Consider the following 12,015-nt stretch of genomic DNA (forward strand, 5'->3'; position numbering starts at 1 on the left):
GGGATACTTTAAGTCCAACTGGGAGGGCCAAAGGATTTTCACTCATCCGTAATATGGCACGGTGCACGAATCCCTCAGGCCTGCACTAGATGCCAATATTAAATTTATACTCCAGGATCTAGAATGGGATTGAACTCATTACTTTCTGATTGAAGTGGGAGTGCTGCCACCGAATCTAGACTGACACAATTTAGTGTGACTTTTAAAAGAAAAACCTCACTAGATTAATTTGGAACCCTGAACTAACAACTAGTACAAAGCAAGCATGAGGTGCAGGATGTGAGTTCAAATGACATCACAGAAAATTGAATTAAATATAAGTCTGATAATAGTGCAGAGAGGATTTGCCAGGATGTTGCCAAAACGTCAAGGATGTGAGTCAAAGAGTCATACAACGTGGAAACAGGCCCTTCGGCCCAACTTGCCCACACCGACCAACATGCCCCATCTACACAAATCCAACCTGCCTGCATTTGGCCCATATTCCTCTAAACCTGTCCTATCTGTGTAACTGTCTAAATGTTTCTTCAATATTGTGATAGTACCTGCCCCAACTACCTCCTCCGGCTGATCGTTCCGTACACCCACCACCCTTTATGTAAAAAAGTTACCCCTCTGGTTTCTATTAAATCTTCCCCCCCCCCCCCTCACTTTAAACCTATGTACGCTGGTTCTCGATTTCCCTACCCTGGGCATGAGACTCTGCGCCCTGATCTATTCCTTTCATGATTTTGTACACCTCTATAAGATGTACACATATTAAACTTAACCCGTTATCTTTAGAGATTTATGAAGTTTAATGTCAGATAGAATTGATTTCCTCGCCAACAGATACAGTAAGGATATCACATTGCAATGAACATTGTTTTACTAATTAATGTATAAGAAGGGTTAAAAACATTAAACAAAATAAATGGGTTTTACCTGTCTATAGTTCTGCACATTCCTGGCAACTTCTGATGTTGGCCAGAATTACAATGCTGCCTCTTGGAAGGCTAGAAGGTTGTTCACTTCCTTTTCCAATAAAGAAGACTTGCATTTATATAACCTTCCACAAGCTCTGGATCTCCAGAATACTTAAGGACAATTAAGCAGATCTGAACTTGGATTGTTTTCTCTGCAACACGAAGGTTAAAGGGAGACCTAACAGAAGTGTGTAAAATTATTATCAGAGGCATAGATAGAGTAGACAGTCAGAATATTTTCCCAGGGTGGAAATGTCAATGACTAGAGGGCATAGCTTTAGGTTAAGAGGTTGTAACAAGGTACTGCAGGTGCTGGTTTACACAAAAGGACACAAAGTGCTGGAGTAACCCAGCAGGTCATGCAGCATCTCTGGAGAACATGGATTGGTGACGTTTCAGGTAGGGATCCTGAAGAAGGGTCCCAACCCAAAATGTCACTTATCCATGTTCTCCAGAGATGTTGCCTGACCTGCTGAGTTACTCCAGCACTTTGTGTCCTTAGCTTTAAGGTGAGAGAAGCAAAGTTTAAATGAGATGTGCGGGGAAGTATTTTTTGCACAGAAAGTGGTGGGTGTCTGGAACGCGCTGCTACGGATGGTTGTGGAGGCAGATATGACAGCGACATTGAGGAGGCGTTTGGGTAGGCACATGGAGATGCAGGGAATGGAGAGATATGGATTGAGTGCAGGCAGATGAGATTAGTTTAGCCTAATGGTTAGCACAGACCTTGTGGGTGAAAGGGCCTATTCCTGCGCACTGCTTTTCTATGCTCTATATTAGTCAGTGCTGCAATATAGGAAACGTGGCAAGCAATTGCAAGCAGATGAAGTGTTTTAACAATGTTGGTATGGGGATAAATTCCATTGCCCTATGTGAACGGACAGGCGTTTAAAGTCTCATCCAATTCACCCCACGTCCAACAGTGCATCCCATCCTCCGTACTACAATGGAGCATCTGTTCAGAATTGTCAACTTAATTTCTGGAAATAATCTTGAAACCATAAACTATAGGACAGCACAGTGGCGCAGCGGTAGAGTTGTTGTCTTACAACGCCAGAGACCTGGGTTCCATCTCCTTGTGACCGGGTGGGTTTTCTTCGGGTACCCTGGTTTCCTCCCTCCTTCCAAAGACATGCAGGGTTGTAGGTTAATTGGTTTCTGTAAATTATCCCTTGTGTGTAGGTTAGAACTAGTGTACGGGTGATCACTGGTCGGCGCGGACTTGGTGGGCTAAAGGGCCTGTTTCCACACAGTATCTCTTAACTAAACTAAACTAAACTAGTCAATAATTTCCAACTCTTAGATACGACAGAAACTATACAATGGGATGAGCTTCGTCATTTAATCTTTGTTGCCCGGCACCTCATCACTCCTATCTTCTTTGTCTCCGTTTGAATCTGTACGGAATTTTAACCTGTTCATCTCCATCATCCACCAGTGATAATGCATGGTCTCTCTCTCTGTAGATGCTGCCTGACGATGAATAATTTCCAGTATTTGCGGCTTTTATATAAGCATTTGCAATAGTTAAGGCATTTCCATTTGTGTAAAGCAAACAGAGTTTACAAAACGTGGTGCCTTTTTCAACTAACAAATCATCCCAAACCATGTAGCTCTGTTATAGATTCATAGAATCCCATAATGTGGAAACAGGCCATTTGGTCTAACTTGCCCAGGCCGACCAACATACCCTATTTACACTAGTCCCACCTGCCTACGTTTTGCCCATCCCTCTAAACATATTCTATCCATGTACCTGTCTAAATATTTCTTAAACATTGCGATAGTACCTGCTTCAACTACCTCCTCTGGCAGCTCATTCCCTATACTTACCACCTTTTATGTAAGAAATTGCACCTCAGCTTCCCATTAAATCTTCCCCCGCTCACCTTAACCTACAATTAGATCAAGCCAATTCTCCCAATCTTCACCAAAAAATGCAAAAAAAATGCCCATGGATGGACAGCTCTTTCCTTGATGTTAGTTTGCTGATTTGATTGAGGCACGATGCATCGCAGATACTGGAATGTGGAACATAACACAAAGTGCTGGAGGAACTCAGCGGGGTCGGGCAGCATCTGTGGGAGGAATGGACAGGCAACGTTTGGAGAAGGGTTCCAACCCAAAATGCCATCTGTCCATTCCCTCCACAGATGCTGTCTGTCACATTGAGATCCTCCTGCGCTTGCACTTTGGTGATTTCATGACATGAGTTGCTGGATTCCATCAAAGTGGTGTAATACTTAACAGGGTGGGCTGCAACAAAGGCCACAACAATGTCTGAAGAAGGGTCTCGACCCAAAACATCACCCATTCCTTCTCTCCAGAGGTGCTGCCTGACCTGCTGAGTTACTCCAGCATTTTGTGTTTATCTTCAGTACAACAAAGCTTGCATTTCCCAATAGAACATAACACCAGATTTAAAATGATACAATAGCTAACCTTTTGAAAATAAAATTAGTTGTCTAGGCTGCTGTTTAAAACTCTAAATAACATTAATAGCCATAATTTGCAGAATATGGATACAATCACTTTACCCTATGATATTCTGAGCATTTGCATACCCCATTGTTCCAAAGAATCATTTGCATACCCCATTGTTCCATAGACTTTTCTGCCTTGTGCAAGTGTGGATGTGTTTGTGTGCCTGTGTGCATCTATGTGTGTGTCCATGTGCGGAACATTGTGCAAACATTGGCCCATGGCCAAAGGAGCTCTTGTTTTAGCCTGCATGGTGTCAACTATCAATGGCCAGGACCTTGGCAAAGGAAAATGGTTCTTTCATTACAGCAAATAAGTCTTAATTAATGTAACCTTGGGCTGAGCACATTTTGGGTGTAGTTACCTCGTCGTTTTGACTCCTGCGGTGAGGAGCAACCTGAATGTTGTGTGACTGATGAAACAAACTGGACTATGATAATCTTCCTCCTACATTGTTCGCCGGGTGAAACAAATTACAGGGCAGAGGGAAGCGATGAAAGACATCCCGTTAAGTTGTTGTAGTTCCACGTCAGTTGGCTGCAAGAGTCTAGACTTTAGACTTTAGAGATACAGCGCGGAAACAAGCCCTTCAGCCCACCAAGTCTAAGATGACCAGCAATCACAACGTACACTAAACACTATCCTACAAACTAGGGGCAATTTTATAATTTTACCAAAGCCAATTAACCTACAAACCTGTGCATCTTTGGAATGTAATAGGAAACCGGAGCACCCAGAGGAATCCCATGCAGTCACAGGGAGAACGTGCAAACTCCATACAGATAGCAACCGCAGTCAGGATTGAACCTGGGTCTCTAGCGCTGTAAGGCAGCAACTCTACTGCTGCATCACTCTGCCACTCACTGGGATAACTTAGAACAATCGTCATAGAGGTAGGCAAAGAACTATATTCTCCACTCTGTATCTTCCCCTTAGAGAAGGGTTTTAACCTGAAACATCACCTATCCATGTTCTCCAGCGCGATGCTGCCTGACCCTCTGAGTTACTCCAGCACTGGGCCTTTTTTTTGTAAACCTGCATCTGCAGATCCTTATGTTTACAGTGAGTCTAATTAAATCTGTTTGTGTGAAGTGCTGTTATTAAGAGATCTGACTTAACACTCTCCGGAGTTGTGGGGAGACCTGATCGATATAAAATTATGAGGCATAGATAGGGTAGAGAGTCAGAATCTTTTCCCCAGGATGGAAAAATCAAATAGTAGAGGGCATAGCTTTATAGCGAGAGGGGCAATGTTTAAAGGAAATGTGCAGGGCAGGTTTTTAACACAGAGGGTGGTGAGAGACTGGAATGCACTGCCGGGGGGTGGTGGTTGAAGTAAATACATTAGTGGCATTTGAAAGACCTTTGGGTAGGCATGTGGATATGGAGGGGATGGAAGGATACGGATTTTTAATGCGGGCAGTTAAGTGATGGTCTTGGCCTCATGTTCAGCACAGATATTGTGGACCGAAGGGCCTGTTCTTGTGCTCTATGATTATTGAAAAATAAATGTAAAAGTTTCTAAGATTATTGAAAAATTAATATAAAAGTCCAATAATAACGAGAGAAAGCTGTGGAAAGTTAGCGTGTCAGGCTACAACCAAGTTCTCAATGAAAAGCACTCAACATTTCAATTGTGAAACTTCTTATTGAATCTGAACTGTGGACAAATATGATCACAGATGAGTTTAAGTTTATGAATTGCAGACAACATTTTTTTCCCCCGTCTCTGCTGTTTTAAAACGCTGGATTGAGTCCAATCTCCACATTGTACCCAGATCCAAGGCTTTGATCTCTCTGTGTGTTTTATTTTCCTCCTTTCGCTCTTTCCTTTACCCGGAAGTGAACCGTTGCAGCCTCAGCTGGAACACGTGGGAAATAACTGCATTTTTTTTTTCGGAGCTCGGCTCCTTTCCAAATGCAAGGAAAGTGGAGAGAAGAAAGCGGCCGCCGAGAGATCAAAGGGACGGGCAGCCCCTCCTCCTGCTTTATAAGAGCAGCCCCGTCATTAACCCAGCTCTCACGCGATCTGCAGCCGGCCGCTGGCTTGGTGGAGAAGCAACAAAAAATAACACAGCAGAGAATTAAAACAAAATGTCTTTATTATGGCAAATATCGAAAACAAATAACCCTAGCTTCTCCCTCTAAAACTCTCTCCCCCCCCCCCCAAACTGGAACATATTTCTCAATTGCCTTTCCCATGTCTTATCCCTCCCTCCCCCACCTTCCTCACTTCCATCCCATTTCACCCAAATTGTTTATCCAGATTTCGGCAACATGAAAGGGGTGTCGGAGCAGAAGTTTCCCGCACCGATGTTTAAAGATGTTTGCAAACACGATGGCCCACAGTGGCTGCTCTGTGGTTGCTGTTCAAGACTTCATTCTGCCCAGTGTCGCTCAGATCAAAGGCTATTCCTGCAATCTCCCAACCCAATCTCCTGATTTTTGTGTGCTTTATATTGTTCGACTTTTTTGGTTCCTGACTTACACCCTCGTTTTTTGTTTTCATACCTGGACTGTATACGAGTTGTGCATAGTATTTACTGGCGATATAAACATGTAATTGTTCTCCACTTTTAAATCAGACCAGCATACAGCCTTGTCCCCTTTGATATGTTCCCTTTTAAGTCAGCCTAACGTACGCCGTCGTTTTTTTTCTTACACTCCGTCTCTCTTGCTGGAGCTGTACGCCTTACTGCTTTAAAGTCGACTAAGAAGTCTGTCGGTCAGATCAGAGACTATGCCTCTTACCACTGCTCTCTCCCTCAATCCCACTCTGTCGCCGCAACAGGTTCGATCCTCGCTGCGCTGCGTTGGAATCGAAACTTCCTGAGTTAACGATCTTGGCATAAATCAGACCCCCCTCCCCTCCATCCTCCCCCTCCCTTCTGTCCCTACTTTTAATAGCACCGAAGTACACTGGAAAGGATTCATCAGCACCAGGGGAAAAACTGGTAACTCCTTCAAATAGAATCTCGCCGGACACGCACTGAAAGAGAATAGCAATGATTGAACATTTTAAGACGTGTAAAGCAATCTCGTTTCCGCTACACAATCGGCTGCACTATCACACGATTGGAATAATCCAATCCTGCTGTACGGATAGACGCCACTCGGCCCGTCTCGGCTGTTCACGCTTGTTGGAAGACCTTATGTTTCACAGGCTTTCCCCTTCCAAATACACATGCAAATCCCGGAGAGTTTATTGTATAAAGGGCAGCGGCGCATTTAGAGTCCTAGAGTCATACAGCACGGAAACAAGACCTCTCGGCCCAACACGCCCATGCCGACCAAGATGCCCCGTCCAAGATAGTCGCATTTTCCCGCGTTTGGCCCATATCCATCTAAACCTTGGAAGAAATAAAGTGCTGGAGTAACTCAGCGGGTCAGGAAGCATCCATGGAGAACATGGATAGGTGACGTTTCGGGCCACATCCCTTCTTCAGGCTGAGGCTAAAAATACATCTAACCCTTTCCTAACCACGTACCTGTCCAATATCATTTAAATGGTGTTATAATACCTGCCTCAACTACCTCGTTCCATGCAACCATCACCCTCTGAGTGTCAACGTTGTTCCTTCAGGTTCTTATTAAATATTCCCCCTCTCAATTTAAACCTCTGCCCGCCCGCTGGTTCCCGGGTAAGAGACTCTGTGCATTCATCCCATCTATTAATGTTACGTGAGATAAGTCATATATCGAAATATTGCGGATTGTTAGGGCAAGTTGGACATTGGTTGCAGTGCACAAAGGCGCTTTTTAAGAAAGATTACATTTCCTCTGTATTATTAAACATGAAATATTCAGGACGTCCTAAAAAAAGGTTTCCTTCCCCATTCGTCGCTGATGTCCATTGTCCCGAAGCAGTACTTTACAGTTTCAAACGTGTATTTATTTACACGGGATTGAGGGTTTTGCTTCGGTCCCCCCCCCCCCCCCACCCCCAAAAAAAAATCATAGCTTAAATAATAAACAGAAAAAGTGTCAATCCTATTGTGGTCGTGACTCATTGGAATTCAGAATGACAAGAGACTGCAGATGTTGGAATCTTGGATCAGGGTCCCGGCCCGAAATATCAGCGGCCCATTTCCCTCCATAGATGCTACCTGACCCGCTGAGTTACTCGAGAATAGACACAAATTGCTGGAGTAACTAAGCGGGTCAGGCAACGTCTCTGGAGAAAAGGAATAGGTGACGTTTCAGGTCGAGTCCCTTCTTCAAATACGAAAAGTTTGATTTTTGGTCTCTTTGAATTTCCTTCGATTTTATGTTTAAGAAGGAACTGCAGATGCTGGAAAATCGAAGGGAGACAAAATTGCTGAAGAAACTCAGCGGGTGAGGCAGCATCTATGGAGCGAAGGAAATAGGCAACGTTTCGGGCCGAAATCCTTCTTCAGACATTACATGTTTTTTTCCTGAGCTTTAACAGAAAGAAGGCCGTGCGCCGTATAAACAAAATCACAATGCTGCCCAAAAAATTCGTTGCTGTACGGTGTACCTGAAGCAAGGAAAAAGCCTTTGATCTAATGTTTCAAGTTGACCTGGCTGGTCGGACGTTTAATGCCACCCTATGGGTTTGTGTATGTGTAGCAGATTAAGAAAACCGGAGTCAATTTCGCCTTTCCCTGATTAAATATCAACAAAAATCCTTGTACTTTCTCGAATCAAGAGGAAATTTGTTTACCTTCCCCGCGCACATGAAAAATAAAATGCTCCCCTAAGTTACATTGCGATGGGTTCAAAGAAATTTCGTTCAGCATCGTGAGTTTAATCGAGCCCCCCTAAAAAGAGGCTGGAAGTGGGGTTCAAAATAGGGCTGTTTGTTTTGTGGATTGATTGGGAGGGAGGGGGGGGGGGGGGGGGGGATGTCTGTGTGTGCCGGTACATTTGCAAAATCTCTTAGGTCTTTGCCTGCAGAGGCAGCGCTGAATCTCATTAGAGAAGCGGGAGGACAATTGTAAATCTCTCCCGTCAATCAGGCATGTCACTCAGCCCAGCGGCGCAGCTTTGATCTCCCCTCTCCCTCCTCCTCGCCTCGGTTTTTTTTCCCCTTCTCTGCTGCAAGAATCTCCGCCGTCTCCTCTAATACAACCAACCAACTAGTCTTCTGGGCTTGCTTTAACCAGCTTCACTCCCAAGACGGAGCGAGAGAGAGGGAGGGAGGGAGAGAGAGAGTGAGAGAGAGAGTGAGAGAAGGGGGCAGGCAAAGATAGAGTTTGCATTTAACGAAAGAGAGAGGAGAGTGAGTTACTATTGTGTGTTCTTGCTGGAACTTGTGCGATTGTTTTATACATTTTTATTGCAGGGGTTTTACCGAGATAAAAGACTGGCTTTTTTGTTTGGAAAGTCCGCTTTTTCTCTCTCCCCTCCCCTCCCCTCACCCTGCCCATCAGTTGATATTGTTGCATTTACCGGTTGTAAAGATCCCCCGAAATACAAGGGAGGGATGCCACAGTTAAACGGCGGTGGCGACCCGGAGTTGGGTGCGAACGATGAGATGATTTCGTTTAAAGACGAGGGCGACCAAGAGGAGAAAATCCTGGCGGAGATCAGTGGCAGCGAGGAGCGAGATCTGGCCGACCTGAAGTCGTCGCTGGTCAACGAGTCGGAGATTAGCCCCGGCAGCGGACATAGCGGCGACGGCTGCAACTCACGGGGGCCCGAGGTAAAACTAGAGCGAGTGAACCAACGCCGGCACAATCTTAACTCCCCTACCGTCCTGTCGCCTTCTCTGTCCCCCTGCCCAATTTAAACAACAGCTCAATAACCTCTACTCTCTCTTTCTCTCTCCTTCCCCGAACAACCCTAAAACAAATCGTGTTACCGACCCTCTAGGTGGGAAGGCGGTTGCAAGTTATCGAGGATTCCTATCGGAATAAAATCCGCCGCCCGGGCACCGAGGAGGGTGAGCACTTTGTGTTATTTTTACATGTGTGCCTTTTGACCGTTAAGGGTGCAATTAATTCGCGGGGCAATCTCATCTTTCACTCTTGCTGGTGTGTTTTATAATATGTCCATCAACTTTTTTGCTTTGGGCAGGGAAGCGGCTGGATGGGTCGATGGTCCCGGGATTCTGCGCTTATCAGCCCAGTTATATTATGATTCCCAACCTCAGCAACGAGCCGTACCTGAACAACGGCTCGCTCTCCCCACCCGGCGTCAGGACGGTGAGTCACAAGCCTGTAGTTAGTCCGCGGTGATGGTCACTTGTTTGTCTGTTGTTCAACTGAAGAAACCTCCTGTTCCCTCGCTGTATCTCAGCCTGGACTGGCATCTGTCTGACCCGCTGCAGGTGTGGTCTGCAGTCTGCAGAGCTCACCTGCCCGGGTCTGGTCTCTATAGCTCTTTGGTGCTGCTGCCTTATCTGAGTTAAATTGTATCACCCGCAAGTTCTACGTAAAACCAATGTGCGTGTTAGCGTGGCTTCAAAGTATTGTACAGCCGACCTGTTATTTACCCAGTCCTTTAATATCAATTCTGCACGTTAATTGACCTCTTTTTTTCTCGGATGGTTTTCACAAGGTGTATTTAGTGGGTAGGAGATTGTCGCTATACCTGCTCTATCCTCCTCTTCATACAGACACACACACACATCAACTTCAAATTAACACGAGCGGTTTTCCGCCGCTAAATTTAAACAGGCCGTGAGATGGCTCACTCTAACAGCAACAAAAACACCAAGAACAAACACATATTGCGAAGTCTGTACAGAAAGGGGACAGTTGTTTGCAGTTCGTGTCTCCTCCACTCTTCCCCCCGAGGGGGTTGGGAGGATGGGATACGGAGGAGGCGGGGGACAGGCTTGATTTAAGGAGGACAGGTCTGGAGTTTGTCAGCGGAGTCGCTTATCAGATTGCTGGCTATTTTTTTCGGTGTTCGAATAAGATCCCTTACTTCAAAAAGCGGAACAGGGATTGTGTCAAAGGCTGAGAATTTAAAATCTCACGGTGGAATCAAGGGATGCCTCCAGTAACAGCAAGCTCAGTCTGGAATGTTTCGAATTCAGTACTAATGCTGCACATACATTTATACTGCATTCATGCGGTGCCTGCCTTGCTGAAGCTGATCACCTCGATTGAGGACTTGCTGAAATGCCACAAGGTCTCTTCGTGAGCCACTCTGTTGTTGCAATGTTGCATGGAGAGCAAAAGGCGTTTAAAATGCCACATGCCAAGCCTCGAAGAAGTGCTGGCTTTGTTTTAGACCCTAATGAAGCAGAGTGCTTGATGTTCACGCCTGGGTCTGTAGCTTTTACTGCCTTCTATCCTTGGTGTGTGTACAGTACGAGTTTGAAGTGTTAAAGCTCTGGTTGTCAAGAGTGTTTTATTGTCAAATGTGTAGGGAGGAACTGCAAAATCTGGAGATAGACACAAAATGCTGGAGTAACTCAGCGGAACAGGCAGCATCTCTGGAGAGGAATGGGTGACGTTTCGGGTTGAGACCCTGCCTCAGCCCTTAATGTCATATGTCTCAAACAGAACAACAACATTCTTCTATATACTTATATACACATACACACATACTTACACATAAAATCAAATGACAATAATAGTGCAAAACGACAAACCAATGCCCCCAAGTCTATGTAGTTCAGAACTTATTTGAAGGTTGCAGTGATTAATAGCCTGATGTCTGTAGGGAAGAAACTGCTCCTGAACCTGGACGTTTCACTTTTCAGGCTCCTATATCTTCTGCCCGATGGCAGGAGTGAAATGAGTGTGGCCCGGGTGGTGTGGGTCTCTGATGTTGCTGGCTGCCTTTATGAGGCAGCGACTCCTGTAGGTCCCTTCGATGGTGGGGAGGTCAGAACCCGTGATGGACAGGGCAGTGTTCACCAAAGATCCTATAGCGGGGTGTTCACCACTTCTTTCAGTCTGTTCAGATGTCCCCGGACATGACTTCACACCATTGATCTGCCCACTTGCAAGCTCGGAAGTTCCCTCAGAGATTGTTCAGTTAGGGCAGGATACTCTGACTCTGCCCAGAGTGATTTATATCCCCGCGTTGATAAATAGCTTATCATTAGCTTGTGAACACACAGTTTGTAACAGAGTGATTGTTAGTTAGCATCTCCCATATTGGTCAAATTGCCACAATAAATACATTTAAAATTGTTTGGGCAACTGCATATTTGAGATAGTTACATATAATCACTATTTCTTCTCTCTATGTTAGGAAATTCGTTTTTGAATAAGTCTTTATTTTCTGAAAGAGAAAATACTAAAATATGACTTAGCTAGGGTCTTTTAAACTATAGGGGGCTTTGACAGAATAGATGTAAATAAGATGGGGGTTTTTTTAATTTTAGGGGTATATTAAAATGGTGAAAATATATGTAACCTCTTCATAAAAAATGTTCAGGGGAATTTTCACTTCAGATTAGTTCAAATCTGGAATTTGTTTCCAAATAGATTAGTTGAAGGAAGTAGTAGTGAGGAATTATTAGGACGCAAATTAGTACAAGGGAGAACAGAATGGAAAAATATACAGGACATAACATACAGGACTGTATGTCCTGTATACAGCAGGTCAGGCAGCATCTCAAGAGATGCACCAGCATTTACTCCAG

At 44.8% G+C, this 12,015-nt stretch overlaps 1 protein-coding gene across 3 annotated transcripts in view; it reads left to right on the forward strand.

Annotated features, from left to right (window-relative positions):
• Positions 1-8,425: 8,425 nt before the first annotated feature.
• Positions 8,426-12,015, forward strand: part of lef1 (lymphoid enhancer binding factor 1) — a 184,822-nt gene continuing 181,232 nt past the window's right edge. Inside the window, exons 1-3 of one of the 3 annotated variants that reach the window (XM_033022112.1) lie at positions 8,426-9,111; positions 9,282-9,351; positions 9,486-9,613. In XM_033022112.1, the coding sequence (XP_032878003.1) occupies positions 8,893-9,111; positions 9,282-9,351; positions 9,486-9,613 (417 nt within the window). In that variant the 5' untranslated portion in view covers positions 8,426-8,892. The remainder of the gene's footprint in view (positions 9,112-9,281; positions 9,352-9,485; positions 9,614-12,015) is intronic. The other 2 variants (XM_033022110.1, XM_033022111.1) reach the window with 2 other exon arrangements.

This window comes from Amblyraja radiata, chromosome 1 (assembly GCF_010909765.2).
Source record: "Amblyraja radiata isolate CabotCenter1 chromosome 1, sAmbRad1.1.pri, whole genome shotgun sequence".
NCBI lineage: Eukaryota > Metazoa > Chordata > Chondrichthyes > Rajiformes > Rajidae > Amblyraja > Amblyraja radiata.